This window comes from Anser brachyrhynchus (assembly GCF_964034855.1).
Source record: "Anser brachyrhynchus genome assembly, chromosome: 4".
Taxonomy (NCBI): Eukaryota; Metazoa; Chordata; class Aves; order Anseriformes; family Anatidae; genus Anser; species Anser brachyrhynchus.
The window spans coordinates 27,226,640-27,244,541 of NC_137698.1; the positions used below are offsets into that span (position 1 = coordinate 27,226,640).

General features: G+C 41.1%; 2 protein-coding genes across 6 annotated transcripts in view; one reads left to right on the plus strand and one right to left on the minus strand.

The window, feature by feature from the left end:
- The first annotated feature begins 5,355 nt into the window (after positions 1-5,355).
- HPF1 (histone PARylation factor 1) lies at positions 5,356-11,035 on the plus strand. Of its 2 annotated transcripts, none has more exons than XM_080589055.1 (8): positions 5,356-5,518; positions 6,426-6,585; positions 7,188-7,374; positions 7,887-7,985; positions 8,763-8,913; positions 9,639-9,726; positions 10,303-10,475; positions 10,843-11,035. In XM_080589055.1, the coding sequence occupies exons 1-8, from the start codon at positions 5,444-5,446 to the stop codon at positions 10,972-10,974; spliced, it is 1,065 nt and encodes a 354-aa protein (XP_080445181.1). In that variant the 5' UTR covers positions 5,356-5,443; the 3' UTR covers positions 10,975-11,035. The 2 variants fall into 2 exon arrangements, with proteins under 2 accessions (XP_080445181.1, XP_080445180.1); XM_080589054.1 differs by having other exon boundaries at positions 5,392-5,521.
- Positions 11,036-12,570: 1,535 nt separating this feature from the next.
- The window catches only part of CLCN3 (chloride voltage-gated channel 3), a 62,047-nt gene continuing 56,715 nt past the window's right edge, over positions 12,571-17,902 (minus strand). For 2 of the 4 annotated variants that reach the window (XM_080589039.1, XM_080589040.1), the window contains 2 exons: positions 17,351-17,426; positions 12,571-15,635 (listed from right to left, as the gene is read on the minus strand). In XM_080589039.1, the coding sequence (XP_080445165.1) occupies positions 15,477-15,635; positions 17,351-17,426 (235 nt within the window). In that variant the 3' untranslated portion in view covers positions 12,571-15,476. The remainder of the gene's footprint in view (positions 15,636-17,350; positions 17,427-17,902) is intronic. The other 2 variants (XM_080589041.1, XM_080589042.1) reach the window with 1 other exon arrangement.

Consider the following 17,902-nt stretch of genomic DNA (forward strand, 5'->3'; position numbering starts at 1 on the left):
CAGCAGAGGCACCGAGTGTCTTTGCAGTCTGCTGCGGCACTGCTTGCTCACAACCTTCCTGAAGGCAAATCTCTCATCTTTTACACTGAATGTGTCCACAGTTCCTGCTCATCCTTATTTTGATGGAAAGGAGGACATGTCCTCCTTTGAACCTGAAAACATGGAGCTGCCCTACAGAAGCTAATAACCCTACGACCAGAAGCTCTGTGTGATCTAAGGATTATTTAAGGCTTAACCTGAGGAGGAGGCTGGTAATTTTGTAAAGCAACTCATTAAGAACCAGATCTCCACTTAAACTGCAATATTAAAAACTATTTACGAATAGCATAATGTCACTCTTTGTGTGATGCTGCATTCTATACAACCATACAAAACAGCTGACATAAAAATCCAACATACTTGGTACGTATGCAGGGATTGCTTACAGAAAACTTACATTAGCTGGAGTTAAGAAGCAGGCTGTCTCCTAAAGGAGCTATACTGAATGGTACACAAGCACATCTGCCCGGCCGATCGTGTATTAAGATACTTTGTCTTGGCTCTTCAAAATTCTGTTTTTTTAATAACAAGAATTTAAATGGCTCCCTCTTGTGGCAAGAGAAATGCAGTGTCACGTTCTGCAAAAGCTAGTAGTTGCTGAACAGAAATTAAATGTCTATGTATTTATATTGCATAGTCTAGTCATCAGTACCTTACAGTGAATGATGAGGAGACTGCACACACCTATTCCTTACTGCTTAGGTACTCCTGAAATTATCTAAAACCAGTAACTAAGCGTGGCTTGAATGGTTCCCCCTAAATTGTATAAACTTAAGAGTATGGAAAAACAGATGGTGAACTACATGCATCACACCCCATCTAACCTGGTAGAGCAGAGCAGACTTTGTGTCTTGCACAGAACTCTGCCCTTAAGTCTCTGGAACACCTGAGCACAGTCTCTGAACAGAATAGCTTTATTTCTGATATTTCTTTCACAGAAGGGCAAATCTGAACCTTGCAAGGGGTGGGAGGAAAGAAATTAACTCTTAAAGAAAGCTTTGAGCATAAGTGAGTCAGTGAATGGCAGGGAAGAAGCATAAACCAGATTTCAACAACTCTGCTGACCTTTCCTTCTTTCTAGAATCTAGTAGCTGATAAAAGCTTTCGCTCAGCCTTTTAACTCTCGAAGGCTTTCTTCACAATAATTAATAACTATTGTTGTGGTTTAACCCGGCTGGCAGCTAAACACCACACAGCCGTTCGCTCACCCTCCCCCCTCCCTCTCTGGGATGGGGGAGAGAAACGGGAAAGTGAAGCCGGTGAGTTGAGACAGAGACAGTTTATTAAGACAGGAATATAATAATAACAATAATAATAATAATAGTGATAATGATAATAGTATTAATAATAATAATGTGTAAGAAACAAGTGATGCACAATGCAATTGCTCCCCACCCGCTGACCGATGCCCAGCCTATCCCCGAGCAGCCGGCCCCCCACCCCGGCCAGCCACCCCTATATATTGTTTAGCATGACGTCAGATGGTATGGAATACCCCTTTGGCCAGTTTGGGTCAGCTGTCCTGGGTCTGTCCCCTCCCAGCTCCTGCTGCACCCCCAGCCTGCTCGCTGGCAGGACAGAGCGAGAAGCCGAAAAGTCCTTGGCCTGGTGTAAACACTGCTCTGCAACAATTAAAACATCAGCATGTTATCAGCGCTCTTCTCATCCTAATCCAAAACACAGCACCCTACCAGCTACTATGAGGAAAAATTAACTCTGTCCTAACTGGAACCAGGACAACTATGAAACACTGAAATGAAAAAGATTTTGACACAGAATGGGGCATGTTTTGGTAGCTTTGGATATTAAGCAATGATCTTGGGAACATACAGGAAAAATCGTTATAAGACACATGAAGGTTTTGGTGACTTCAAAGGGTAAATTAAATGTATACACAGGAAATATCTACCACAGTTTTTAAGTAAGCAGGTCTGAAAAGTTTTGTTGTTTTTTTTTTTTTTTTTATCAAGACAACAGAGTGCAGTTTTGTACTCTCTCACAGAAGCTGTTACTGCGTATTTATGAATGCTTTAAAATTAAAGAAAAAAGGCTAGGCTCTCTGCATATTAGGACTAATGCAGATGGCCTTAGAGCTTGATAAAGCTACTTTGCAGATTGATCTCTGAGATAATCTCTGATAATGCTGATTCAGAAGTCTGATAGCATAGGCACAGGAGACTGTTTACAGGTTTGAAGTAGGGAGCTCTAAAATGCTTTATTGTATATTCTGCTTTAGTTGCTCATCCTTTGTAAAAATTCTTCCATGTCACAGCTTTAGAGGTTGTTAAAAGAAGGGATGTCAACACAGTTAGCAATACCATATTATAGAAATGCTTTCAAGTCTATGACTTGAGAGGTGAGAACAAATTGTTTGGAGGTAGGTACGCACAGATGGAGCTACTGCTTATTTACAGAGAGAAAAAAATACAATAGTGCACTGAATAATCATTTTGTATCTTGCAGTGATGTTTTTTGTTTTGTTGTGTTTTCAGAGGGGGCCTGCATGGTAAAACTGTGCGGAGTCTCACAATCTCTTATTTCTAAAATTCAGAGAGGAGCTGATGAGCATAAAGACTTAACTGAAGAGTAACTGATAGTTTATCAAACCTAAAGCGTGTACTTAAGTTCAGAACTGCTGTCCTGAAAACCACTTCTTAGCTGCCACCTGGGTCTAGATACATCTAATCTCAAAAATGCCCCTCTTATCTATCCGGTCAAGCTTTCTGAATGTACCACACCATGGTCTTAACTGAACCAAGCTAACTGCCTCGTAGCTTAAGCCTGATGGGATAGGATCAGGCAAGTGGGCACTTCATCTCCTATTTCTCACAGGGTACTCATTCCAAAATTGTTTGTAAGATTTATATAAAAGGACAGTGAGTTACACTACACATCTATATGTTCATAAATATGTATACATGCATATATATGTATATAGATGCAAAATGAGTGCTCATTTTACTTTAAATATGGTCAAACACTGTTGCTCTTACCCAATAACCTAGTGGCTGGGGCACCTGCCTGGAAGCATGAGGTGATTTACTATCTTTCCTCCTAGATTTTGTGCCTCCTTCTTTCCTGGGGTATCACCAAACCGGAGACTACTCTAGAGGAGAGGTGCTTGCTTTCAAGCTTTTATAGCTTCTGTGGAGAAAAAAAAAAAAAAAAAAGAAAAATAAACTGATCTATAAAGCTCACAGGAGTTGTATCTTCAGTGAAGTGGTGATGGCCTTACAGCTTGGGCTTTTGAGGCCTGTCACTATTAACACTATGCCAATGCTGAAGTATTTCTCTAGTTAACTTGCATTTTTCCAGCATAGTTCTGCTTTGTGAGATTTTGGCATATCTACAATGGGTCCATCGTAAGGTCACTTCACACCTCTACTACTTCTCTCGCAATGCTGGAATGCCAAATATCGTAAGAGGCAAATGTCAAACTGACAAAATGTCAAACTGAGAAAAGTTTTCAGTTTTCCACCTGTGAAAAGGTTCTGTGTACTTCTCGACTCAGTATATAAAAGCCTTCACGATGATTTCATTCAGTTGTTATGTAGCAGAAGACTAATGTGGCAAGAATACACACTTGAGACTATAGGCTAGGGCATGAGGCATGTTTGAACTATCCTTCTCATGTAGCTCTTGCATTCAACTTAGTAAAATTCCACTTGTGGAACTGACAATGATTACTTTAAGTGTTTATTTCAATAAAAACCGGGAAGAGGAGGGCTTGAAAAGTCTCTGCAAAGCTACGGGTTTGGAGATGAGGTTAATCAAGGGATTAATTAGTTCCTTAAGGCTGCCTCCTAAAGGAGCTATACTGTACACAAAGTCATCAACCTGGCCAATACTATATTAAGATACTTTGTCTTGGTTCTTCAAAATTCTTTGCCTTTTTTAATAACTAACTACTCACAGCTAATTCCTTAATTAACCTCACCTTGCAATGGGAAAAAAGCCAATCCTGAAATAGTAAAGGGTGGCAGAACCTAGTACTCATCATTAGATTTAATGCTGAAATGGGAAATATCAGTGCCTCAGGTGTCACTGAACCAATTTGTTGCATGAGGTATGAATTTCAGTAAGGTAAGCTACAGTATATAATGGATACTCCTTTTTTTACTTCTTTTTTTTTTTTTTTTGGGGGGGGGGGGGGGGGGAGCAGGCTTTATTCTCCTAAGAATTAAGAACCCAAAGTCACCTCCACCAGGCTACTGAGGAAAACGCCATTCCTTCAGGTGCCCTTTCATCATGCTTACACTACAGTTAAGGTCTGGTATCCTGGAAATTATGGAGCAACAGTGAGACTAATATTAGAAAACACATCCCAGAGAAACCTCAGGGCAGTCCTCCTTACACTTCCCACAAGAAATTTAGGTTTGTGGTTTGTTAGCAAGCTCTTGCATCTTGATTCTGCTTAACCTCAGGTTATGAAACGTAATCCATCCCTTAGATGAAGTTCAAATTTGGAATTTAATATTCCTTCCATGTGTTTGCAGGATTTTTGAAAATAATTCAGTACATATGTTGATTTAAACATCAGTTTCCCCAGCTGAAGGAGGAGACTTTGTCCCTGACTGCCCTGTACCTCTGTGGTATCAACCCATGTTTTCTGTGAAGTACCTACCTATTTTTTACAGATAGGAAACATCCTCAGTCAGGATCAAGTTTCCTGTAACATACTTTGCAACTTTTTATAGCGAATGTTGTAGCCAGACTTAAAATTATCAGGCTTTTGTGTCAGTTGCATCACTAAAACCAATGCTAAGCTGTCAATGTTATATATGGCCAAATTACACTGCAGCATATTCCTAGATAGAAGCTAATAACCTGGGTCACTGCAAATACTGTAGCCAACAGTTGTTCTTAAGGGACTGCAAGACTTAAAACAAACAAAAAAAAAAAAGTGATGGTGACTCCACCACCTCCCTGGACAACCCGTCCCAATGCCTGACTGCTCTTTCTGAGAAAAAATGTCTCCTCATTTCCAACCTAAACCTCCCCTGGCGCAACTTGAGGCCTTTAGTCCTGTCACTAGTTACCTGTGAGAAGAGGCCGACCCCCAGCTCCCCACACCTTCCTTTCAGGTAGTTGCAGAGAGCAATGAGGTTCAGGAGAGCCTCCTCTTCCCCAGACTGAACAACCCCAGCTCCCTCAGCCGCTCCTCACAGGACTCGTGAGGCGTGCCGCAGGTCTCCCAGCCCTGCCTCTCCGCGCAAAGCCCTTCAGCAGCCCACCACCGCCCACCCGCGCGAGCCACCTCAAAGCCCCCCCCCTCAGCCCCCTCCCGGCCGTTTAACGGCGGGCTCCCCCTCCCCGGCGGGCGGGGCGTGCGCAGGCGCGGGGCCGCGGCGCGCGACCTCGGAAGGGGCGGGGCGCGCTGCGCGGCGATGCGGCCGGCGGGAGCATGACAGGGGGCGGCAAGCGGCGGCCGCGCGCGGCGGCGGCGGCGGCGGCGGCGGCGGCGGCGGGGGGCGAGCAGGTGGCGGTTAGCGGGCGCGCGGCGCGGCCCTTGGCGGCGGTTGGCGGCCGTTGGGTGGCGGTTGGCGGGCGGCCCCCGGGCTGAGGGGGGGGCGCTGCGGGCCGCCGCTCGGAGCCCCTAGGCCCGCGTCGGGGCGGGCGGGGAGCCCTGGCGTGCCGTCCCGAGCAGAGGAATAAACCTGGCCTTTTTATGTATAACTTGTTCGTTAGCGTTTAGTTACCTACCAATTTTTAGAGCATCGCAGGGGAAAAGCCCACCTAGGCTTACAGCTGTAGCGGTGTGTGTGCATGGATGGAGCATTTCCATGCCCGTTTTGGTTCGCCTTACATCTTTTTTTTATTATTTTTTTTTTTACAGCAACTTAAACTTTTGGCTGCATCTAAAATGTTAGGCTGTAAACTGCACCAGCTCAGACTGGGAATAGCAGAGTGGCACAGGTAGTAAACACTTGGAGGATTTATGTCCTTCAATCAAGCATGACAAAATTGTGTCCGTTCTTCTAAGTGCTTGTATAACAGGAGTTCCTTAGATGCAGGCTGCTGCGTGGTTAGAAACTGCCATTTTAACATAATGCCAAACTTAGATTAAGATTGCTTAGTCCTTTACTTGATGAGCTCATAAAGGTGCTTCTTTAGGGGCACACTGACCCACTGATATCAAAGTAGTGCTTTGCTATTTTGTACATATTAAGAACTTGTTGGGGAAAACAAGTTGTAACACTTGTTATAACACTCCTAAGGGACTCTCTGCAAAGTAGATGTTCTAATCTGTATATACGCTGTTTTAAATAACAAGCACGACTTTATGGTCTTGGTCGTTGTTTTTCCATTAATACAGAGGCTTTGTAAAGTTCTTCAGTGGAACTGACAGGAAGCAATGAGGTTAACTTTTCTTTCCCTATCTGCAGTGTGAAAAAAATGGGGATGCCAAGAAGAGAAGGTCAAATCAGGCAGATATACCTGATGCTCTTCGTCAAGAAGCAGAAACGTGCTACCAGCTTAGGCTACCTGAAGACTTCTACCAATTTTGGAAGTTCTGTGAAGAACTAGATCCTGAGAAACCAAGTGGTAGGTTTTTGGATTTTATTTATTTTTTGCCTTTCCTAACTTTCACTCTCAAAAAAAACAGCCGGAAGGTAGGCAAACTGGAGGCTGTCAGATGCGTTCTCATGCTGCTTCAGTTTGCAGCTCAGCTGTCAGGATATTTACTTGAGTATAAACAAGAATACTGGAGATAATCACAAAGATGTCAGTCTACTTCAAGCTTCCTGAAATATAATTAAACCGTGGCACGTCAAGGATTAAATGTTATCTAAATCTGCCTTTCTTGTAGGTACATTTAAAATATTAAATATTGAATTAAAGTTTCCTCGTGTCAACTCAGACTTCAACTCCCTAAAATTTATTATATAACAGAATATGAGGTCTCAAGGTGCTCTAGGAATGCCACTTTATTTTCCAATGAAAAGTATAATAACCTAACTCTTAATATCCTAACTCTTGAATGAAAGCTAATTAAACAAAAGAACGTCTCAACTTTCCTTGTCTGATAAACAGTATGTGTGACTGTTTGGATTTATGGATATTTTTGATACGTGAGTGACACAGGAGTGTCTTGATTTAGCTGTGCACCAGCCAGAAATTAAAACAGTTCGTGCTCTGCTTTTCAGATGCACTTGTGTCAAGTGTTGGACTTACACTGGTTGGACCATATGACATTCTTGCTGGAAAACACAAAAAAGCGAAATTAACAGATGTGAACTTCAATCTTCATTGGAGATTCTTCTATGATCCCCCAGAATTCCAGACTATACTTGTTGGGGATAGCAAAACACAGTATCACATGGGATATTTCAGGTATTTAATTTAATATATGCTCTTGTTATGATACAGTTGCCTGTTACTTTTTCTCCTCCATGTTTTCCATGACACAGGATTTGAGAATGAAATGTATAAATTAAAATAAACGTCAAATAAATGTCTCTTCTTTAACAGAATATTAACACATGGGTTGGTATCTTTAATAAAATAAGACCAGAGATATTGGAGTTGAAGGTTAGATTTAAATGTTTATTAAACTCGCCCCATCATCCCTCCAGAGCACCTTCTGGTTAGTTTAATCTCTAGCCATAAGACTTCAAAGAAAAAGTCAAGCATTATGAAATAAGGTGAGTCTGCGTTCTCTGTGTGATTATTGATAGGAGCTCCTTTCAAAAGCATACTTTAAGGCTCTACAGTTTTAGACCTAATGTTGCTTTTGTAAGGTCTCTGAAGGAGATGTCAGCATAGTGAGGAGGCAAATTAATTTCACTTTGAAATAGGAGAAATGGACACAGCTTGAATATTTGTATGTACTTTTTCAAAAATAGGGATGTGCCAGATGAGCTTCCGGTGTGGGTTGGTGCAAATGAAGCTAAGAAGAACTGTCTGATTACTCCAGTTGGTGACAATGTATTTGCTGCAGTCAAGTAAGGTTCATATTTACTTCTATTTGTAAAAAGTAGTATAGAAAAGAAACTGTTAATCAGGAGATGTGAGAGGAGATAACGCAGCTACATCTTTCATGCATATGTAAAAATACATTATATATAAAGAGTAACTACAAGAAGCCCCATTTCTGAGCTGGGGCAGGTTAGCATTTATATGAGTATATAATTCTGTACGATTCATGAAGCTTTATGTGGTCCTGCATCATGAACGTAAACAACAGAAGTGTGAATACTCCTGTTTCATGGCCTGTCAGTTAAAAATGGAAAGCTCTCTAAGGACAGATGCATGTCAGTAAGTGAAAGCAGACGGAAGAAAAGATTCTGCAAACAACCCGTGTGAAGTGCAGAGTTAAACAATGACATTTGTTTTGAAAGTCCCACGATGAAACTCATCAATATGTATTTATGTGCATGACTTGGATGACAAAGAGCGTGTAAGTCACTGAAGCAGTAAACTAAATTCTTCAGATAGACGGATGAACAGCGACTGAGTTCGTGAGAATCTTCAGCACCTGCAGATAGCGCAAACCGTATTGTCATGCAAACACAGATAGAAAAGGCCAGAGTACTCTCTCTGTGCCAAACTTTGCTTTTTGTGGTGCTTGTTGTTGAGAGGCTTGCATTCCTAAGTCTGTGTATAAATAAACCCTTGACTGCTAATCTTCATTATAAGATTTGGAGGTTTAGTGATTAGAAGGCTATTCATTTGTTTTTTTTCTGTTTAGCTCTTTTAAGACATGTTTCTTCTGTTTACAGATTATTTTTGTCAAAAAAACTTAAGGAAGTGACTGATAAAAAGAAAAGTGCTGTTTTGAAAGAGATAGATGAAAAACTAACAAGAACAGCAAAAGAATTGGGTTATTCTCTGGAACAAAAAACCGTGAAGATGAAACAGAGAGATAAGAAAGTATGACTTTCCTGATCCGCTGGAGAGAACTAAGTTCTGTTAAACTGTTTTTTTCATTTACTTACCTGTTTTTCTTTTTTTTTTCTTCTTTTTTCTTCCTTTTTTCTTTTGTTTTGGAATCCTTCTATTCAGTAAAGAAGCCTCATTTAGGAATATCCAGATCTCTTTCTATAAAACTTCAGGAGAGGGAAGATCAGTACAAGTGTGTTCCAAATAATGGGATTAAATCAAAACACTTTACTCTTCTAAAACATAGCTTGCCAAGTAAGGCATTAAAATAAAGAAAAAAAAAAGGCAGAAATAGTCTGAAACAAATGGGGAGCATGGAGAAGACTGCCTCGTAGTGAAGGTCCATGCGAATGGTTGGGTTGGATCTATGAGAAAGAGTAACATGAAGGATGATTTGTGTTAATAGATTATTTTTTCCATACCTATTAGAAGTAATTATGGCAGCAGGGACGGAGCAAATATAGTAAAATGCACAAAATATACAAGTGACTACAAGCAGTCCTAGATTTCAGAACTTCGCTGGAGTTTCTGGTTATTTGAAACTTCAGTGCTTAAAAATAATTGCAGTATACTTTAAGTTGGCGTCCTTGAGCCTAGACACTGTGTTTGGGTTGGCCACCAGCAGCCAGGTGCTGATGTTGTTTAGTGATGTGAGTGGTTTTATGTCACGGTATTGACTTACGGTACTACGTTTGATTTCCTGGCTCTTTGTTTAGGTGGTGACCAAAACATTTCACGGAGCTGGCCTGGTTGTTCCTGTAGACAAAAATGATGTTGGATACAGAGAACTGCCCGAAACAAATGGTAAAGATATTGTTCACTATATTCTTCTGCTCTGTTTAAGTAGACAGTCTCCAGTCACATACCTGTTTTGCAAAAGCAAATTGCATTCGTGTTTTCTACCTAAAGAATACGAGCAGCTGGGAGTAAAGGGCAGATGTTTTAACTGTCACACTTGAGCAACTAAGTTTGGTTTATATAAGTAAACCAGATGAGAATCAAAGAAACATACTAAATACAAAATAATAATTCCTATAGTAGTAGTTTATACTACTGCACAGCCACGCAGGAAGTAGATTCAAAGAACTGATGTACATTCAGGGATTTGTGGGTTTATTTCTTGTTCCCCCTTCTCTTCTGGTGTTGTAGTAAGCAGAATCAGTTCCTTGATGAAGGTTCAACACGTGAATGCCCATCTCTTTGGGGAACTGAGATGGATGGGCATGGGGTAAGAATGAGCTGCAGAGGAAAAGGGGGGAGCTTTTTATCCCGCAGCTTGTACCAAAATGTGACCTGCAGGTATACTTTTGGCAGAAGCTACTTCCATGCAATATATTTCTCAATTTAAACATTGAAGTATTTCTGCTTTTATTTTCGCAGCTAATCTTAAAAAAATATGTAAGGCCATTGTTGATGCTCCTACTGACGATGAGAGACTGAAAGCATTTGCCCCCATCCAAGAAATGCTCACCTTTGTTCAGTTTGCTAATGACGAGTGCGACTATGGGATGGGATACGAGCTGGGTATGGACCTGTTCTGCTACGGGTCGCATGTAAGTATTACAGCAACCGCACGTCACAACGTTAGGCTTATATGCAGTTACAGCAGCACTGTTTGCTGTCCTGGCCAGTCTGCCTGGCTGTAGCCCTGGAGAGCCGCGTTCCCGTTCTGACGGGAGCCAGGCTCCTGGTGCTGCGGGGGCCAGCGTAGATGCCCGTATTGTGCCCGGGTGCCCAGCCCCAGGCGCAGCACGCCTAAAGCTGCCTCCCCTGGGGCAGAGGCGGGGGGCCGCTGTGTGCGGTAGTGAGGGGCGTGCCCAGTGCCAGTCCCTCGGGGGGCGGCAGGCGCGGGGCGGGCGCTGGCGGTGCGGGTGCCCGCGGCGCGGCGCTGACGAAGGCCGTTGTCTCCTTGTCGCGCAGTACTTCCACAAGACGGTGGCGCAGCTGCTGCCGCTGGCCTACGGCCTGCTGCGGAGGGGCCTCTTCGCACGGATCATCGAGGCGCACCTGGCGCAGCGGCGAGACGAGCGCCTGGACCAGCTGGCGCCGTGACGGGCGGGCGGGGCGGGGCGGGGCGCTCTGTCGGGCCGAGTAAAGCTTGCTTGCACACCCAGCGCCTCGCTCACACTGCGCGTGCGCCGGGCCGGCCGCGGGCGCCTCTCACCTGACGCCGCTGTGGCACCGGAGGAGGGGGGTGGGGTGGGGGGGCCGCGCGCGTAGGGTCGCTGTGGGGGCGGGGACCTCGCCCCATAAGGGCCGAGCCGCGCGGTGCGAGCCCGCTGCTGCCTTCGGGCCGCCCTGCGTCGTTGTCCTCGTCGTTGTCGCTCCGGGCGGCTCGGATGCCGCCCAGCGCCTGCACCAAGTTGGGCCAGAGCAGGCTGCCACTTGGCAGTAACGACAGAGCACCGACTGTGACACTTCTGGGTGCGGCTGACTTAGCAAGAAATGGGATTTAAAAAAAGCAGCACATAGTATTACAAGAGAAAAAGAACACTGCCTTTCCTACCTCGCAGCTTTGATGCAATTTTCCACTATTTTCACTAATCTGGACTTCTTAATACAAAGTGACCTTTGCAGAAGATGCAAGTTAATTATCATCATTGGACAGGTGCTCTTCTTCCCCTTTATTGCACGGCTTTAGTCTCAGGCTATTGCTTACGATAACAGTCCAGAAACCAATGGAAACTAACACTTTCTCTTAGCCAACCAGCAAGCCCAGCCATAGTGGAGTGACCGTTCACAGTGGTTTGTTTATCGTTACTGGTGCTGACAGTACTTCTGACAAAGCGCATTGCCCCCTAGCACCATATACTCAAATTTCAACATTGTCCCTTCTTCCGGCAAATGACTACTTCCAAAGCTCCCTTCCTGCATAAATTACTATATAATTCATTTTAGTTCAGCAAACGGCAAAAGCCTATCTCAAATTTTAAATCAGAAAGCTATTTTCAGTTCAGTCATGCGTTACATCTACTTTTGTACACAATTTGATGACACCATCACCCCTCCCTTTCAATCAGCATACAAATGTTGTGTTTATTCCAACAAACATAAGCACACACATACATGAACTTTTTCATGGGCACTCAATTCACTTTTATACACAAAAAGCACATTTCTAAAAATTCAATCTCTTCCCCTCTCCCTCATCTTTTCAGGTTCCAAGCAGATTTTCTTATTAACACCCTGTAAATCACACAAGTATTCACCTTTCACATATTTAAGTATCAAGTCTGAAAACAGTGAGGACTTACAGATCTTCCATTTTTAACTGTTCTTCTCAATTAGAGCTTAATAACTGTAACACCAACCGAAGAAATATTGAAGTGTGGGTACGTCACGAATATGTCAGCAAGAGATGTCTAACTTAACCCTACTTGGAAAAAAAAAAAAAAAGGGACTAAAAATGCACTCTGCAGCAACTACATAATTCTGTCTTTTATACAACAGAAGGACCAACCATTTTCAAATTGGGAAGCCAGCTACTCTACAATTATATAACTGAGGCAAATCTGAAAAAGTCTGTTTCAAAAAGTTTTAGCTTGTACTAATTTTATATTAAAAATTCCTAGCTGTTAATTTTGTTTCAGGGAAATTAAATGCAAAAATCAACACAAATACTGAGAAAACATGACAGTCAAAGTAATAAACGGTCATATAGAAGTTTTTAATGTTTGTTTAAATCATCACAGTAATCAGAATTTTTACTGTAATGATATGCAGCTCTACCACACTATTATAAATAAAAACATTAAGATCAATATTAAATACAGCTCTAGGCAACATCACAGATTAACAAAGTATGCATTCTTCATGAACCAGCAACTGATTGGTTTAAAAATAATAATAATGCTGACACTTTCACCCTCCCCATCCACATTTTTTTTTTCAAATTAGGAACTTGAGTAAGGCGCTGGAAGTTTTACATTAGAAAAATTTTGTTGAACAGCAGAGGCACACATACTTCAGTATCAGAATTTCTAATGCATGTTTACCAGGGACATTTTAAATATCAATAGGGAAAGCTTAGCAGCTGAGAACAGTAAACAGATGCACAATTTATATGCAGCACTTGGGATCCATACTGAAATTATAAAACACAGCAGGGGTGTGAACTGTATTTTAATTCAGACAGTACAGTCTGTAGAATCAGGTGCAAATTAATACAGTACATACACAGCAGTGTTTTAGGATGAGGAAAACATCAGAAATGGCAGAGGTTCCAAACTGATTTAAAGCAATTTTTTCTATATGTAGTGCATTTATATTCGTCCACTATTGAAAAAAAAATAGATAACAGATCACCATCACTGACAACTTCCAGAGCTGCCTTCTGTATGGGAGCCAAACTCTGCTCTTCATAAAGTTTGTGCAGGTTCACCCAACGTACCAGAACAAACGCTGAACCCCTGGCATTGGCTTTGCTTGGAAGAATACAGCCTGTTGCTGCAACGCAACAGCCTCAACACAGCCGGACTCCATTTCAGCTCCACAGCTGCTGTTCGTACAGGGGCTGATCACACTGAGCCCACTGGCACGTTACACTTTCTACTGGTTCCAGTTACTGCAGGAGATGAGATAGATGGCAGTTTTATACTCTGAAAATAGGCTAAAATCCAGCAGAGCACTTAAAGCACTGACATTATTTTGGAGCTTGCCAGCAGTACCAGGGTGTTGTTTCAGGATGTTACCATTCTTTAAGACAAAGTCATGCCGAGTACTTTGCTGAGAAAAGACGTTTGAGGTAACTATGACAAACGCTTTAGAGATGCCCAAGATTTTAGACATTAACCGTCTAAACCTCTGGAGTCCTGTGGGCATAACTGTTAATAAGGAAATTTTATCTAGCCACATATTGTGAAACATGATTCTGTAAGTTCTGCAAGCCGTATTTCTTAGGGTTTTTCCTCCCTGCTTCACTTATGGCACACTGCCTTTGTGTCCGCACGTGTTTGTGACAGTTTGAAAAAATAACTGAAACAAATTAATTGGTGACTGAAAGAAAGAAGTTCGGATGTTAGGAATCGGTCAGTTCACCTGCTGCCGCCCTGTGTGGTGCTGCTCAACTTTGAAGTCCTGCCAAACGTTCAAGTACTGGATTTGATTCTGGCCTGCCACTCAACTTCAGTGGCTACATATCATTTATAGCTCTAAATACTTGGAAAAAGAAGTCAAAAGCAATCTAATACTTATAGTTGCTTTTTATTATTTTTTAAAACCCTGAAGTTTTATTCCTTTTAATAATATTTCTAGTATTACTGTTCCAGTTATCTGCTCAAAAAGTAACGGCAGTGAAAGTTACATTTGAAAATGATCTTATATGCATGTTGGATCATAAAGAAACCATTTTGTTTAAACCTTTCATCTAGTTGTAAACATTTGCTAATCCTCCATTACTCAGAGAGGATTGTGAATTATTCTATAAAATCACATTAAAAAGGTAATTAGTCATGTGAGATATTAACTGATTTGTATTTAATAGATTTTTTAATTCATAAAAATATAAATAAAGAATGGTAAAACTTCAAGAAAAAGAATATACATTTAGTGCAAGTTATGAGTTACATTTCTTCCTACCATGTCAGCAGTGGAACATCTTTTGTGGAGAAGAAAAAATAAAAATGAGCAGTCTCAAATTTTACAAGGGGGGAAAAAAATATCTCCAGTGTTGTAGCATGCAATTTTTACCAGATACACGTATACAGAATTGTTCCAGCTCTTAACTAGTAGATAGCAGTACTTTTCCTTATACTGCACAACATTGGTATATATCCTAGTGTTTTCAATAATACAAAAATTGCATAAGACCAGGTCACATTATTGATATTTTCTGCAGCAAAAACAGTATTTTTCTCTGAAACTCTAGTTTCACGTTTCATTTTTCTCATATGACAGCGCGTGGGCTGAAAGATGTCTCGCATGGTTCTTGCAAGGTATTACCTGTTCCATCTGTTTTTGTCGCAGTGGATCTGTACTGCCCCAAGCATTTCATGATGTACAAACTTACACGTTTAATGGCACAAGAAAAACCTCCCTTCTTGTGATCCAACCTCAGTAACTCACAGTACATCTCAATATGAGAAACAACTGCTTCAAAAGGGCACACCAATTTTAAAGAGGCTTTGTTACGGCTCAGGAGAGAGAGAAATAAAGCTCTTCTGGAATGTAGAAAGGTGACGTGTAATAATTATACATTTCATGAGTTAACACAACAGTTTTCAGTGGTAAAAAGGGCAAGACCTTTCAATCTCCATAAGATGGCTCAATTCGGAATGATCCCTCCAGAAACAGGGACTAAGAACACATCTCTTCAATGCTGAAGTACCAGGCTGGGGCTGGAGAATTGCACCACCTCGAACGGCTCTCCCACTGCACTATCATGGCAGACCTGACGCCTCGGGACGCATCCAGTGCAGGACAGCAGCTCTCCCTTCCCACGCTCCCATCAGCCTTCCTCCTCTCCACAGCTTCCCCCAGACCAACTCCTGATTTCCAGCAGCACTGTTACGCAAAAACCCAGCTCTCGTTTCTGATTTTAGAAGTATCTCCCAAGACTAAAGTGTTGTGCTATTCAACAAATGAACCTCCTCTTCAGTTTCCTCTCTCTCCTCAGCTATGGGTTTCAGTTGAACATTATTGAGGCGGGGTCTTGGTTTGCCGTCTGGGCCATATGACGGAGGATATCTTTTTTTGTTATAATACCAAGGAGGCGCCTGAAAAGGACAAATGGAAGACCGATGTTAATCCAAGCAGGAAAATAAGAAACCAGAACAACATCTGTAGCCAAGTCCTTTTTGTTGACAGGGATAGAGCAAAAGTAAACAGCCTGATTTTCTTATTTAGACAAAAACATTTTATTAATCAAAATACTGAGTAACCACCAGTTTGTTAAAACACAGCAATGCTGAGACACCACATTGGATGGTCTCTGACAGCTGCAGGCCATTTTAATGAAATACAAGTAATACAAGTAGAGACCATGACGATTTTTATTTAACTTTGTTTCCACAAAAAATGAATTTTTGATTAGCATATGCCAACAAAAAAGTAAAAAAAAAAAAAGGGGGGGACAAAGAAAAAAGAGGTATGAAAAAGAAGTGATACTGATCCCATTTCAAAAGGGATGTATGTGCCAGCCTAGCCATCAGAAGTGATGTATCACTTGATGGCCCAAAAATCCTAATAGCAAATTGAACTCCCCTTCCCTCCTTTTTTTAAAATCATAAGAATCTTTGTAGTCTGATGCACTGGCTCAGACTGAATATATGTTCATAGGAGCACACTGTATTCGCCACAAAACTTTTGCAAAATAATCAGTGATTAACTAGGTTTTGGAGTTTACAGCTTTAGAAAATAAATTTAGAAAATAAATAGAAAATAAGTAAGTTTTCATTTTCAAATTTAGATACTGTGCTCTTATGACAGGGTCTTAATTGCTTTTTAAATTATAATTTTGTGAAATATCAAAAAGGATGAGACTGTCCAAAAGGGTAATATCACAGGAGAAGCAAAGAGCAGAATGAATGAGCCGCTGCCCTTGTTATTCTGGTTAGTACTTTTTTTTTTTCTTATTAAAGGACGCATGAAATACTTGTGAAATATTAGCATAAAATGAGAACATAATTAGCATGTTTTGCGCATAAGCAGCTAAACTTGGTGGGTAGGTTTAGTAGAAATGCAGCTATTGCAGAGCAACCCATGTCCAAATTAAGAGAAGTCTATCTCATAACTAAGGTTAGATCACAACATTGCGGTTAAAACAGTTTCTAGATTCTGAAGTAAATAGTAAATGTATTAGCATGCCATTTAGTGGCTTGATTTCACTGGACTTTATAAAAAGGAGTACATTAGTTGCTGTAGGTAACAGCAGCAGAATCACAGGACTTCATATAAAATCGCAAGACTTTAGTTGAGAATAAGAGTACTTCTAAAAATCACGTTGAAAAATAGGGATTACAGGGAAGATCTAATGCTGCAATACATTAAAAACACGCTTGGCTTTGCTTCTCAAAAGATGTGATACTTCGCTATTTAACAGCTATTTAAAGCTGTCAGAATCAGAAATTAGCATATATATTTTTTTTATTTCACATTATGAGGAAAAAAGGTATTCCTAGCTGTATGCTTTCCCACCGAGGGAAATCAAAAGATCAACTAGATGGATCTATATGATCTGAAGAACAGAATATCAAAGTCTATTTTTTACCTTCCTTTAATGTTGTGACTAACAGTACGTCCACAGTTAACAGCCTGATTTCTACAAAAGGATTTTGCATATTGTTTTCTGTTATGGTTTCTTTAATACACACTTTTAGTAAAGGAGGATTTCATTGTTCAGCCGATGTCATAAAAGTACTGAACAGTTCACAAGTTTCATGCTTCCTGACTTCTAATGTGTCTAATTATGAGATCTGATATATCTAATCACCAAGGGTTCGACGTGCTGCTTTAGTTGCTCGAGATGCTCTAATATGTTCTTCTTTGTGATGATCCCCAAGACAATCCTGAAACAGATCATGTTATGCTAATAACTGTGTGTGAAATCAAATAAAAAAAAGTTCTAGTCATAATGAAAAAGGTCTAGAGTAGAGAAAAACTAAAAAAGAAAATGGGTTGCAAGAAAGCTAATGAGATAGTTAAATGAAAAATGATTTGAAAGTCAGCACCCTTTCCCAGACTTTTTTTTTTTTTTGGTCTGTCTTCTAAAATGCTCAATCTTCAGCAACCCCAGTGCAATGTTTCTCATATCAGGTACAGGTCAGGGAAGTACACTTCATCCCTTCTCCTCAAATTCACCTTTCTTCAGATTTCAGTGGCACTGAAACTAAAATCTACTTTATTTCCTTTGTTTGTTATTTTCTCCTCACAACTACAGAAAATTATTTATATTTTAACAAGCCACACTAAATAACCGAAGTAATAACTGTCAAGTCAAAGCAATCGAGGTTTGAAGCTGCACTACAGAGCAGCGTTATATGGC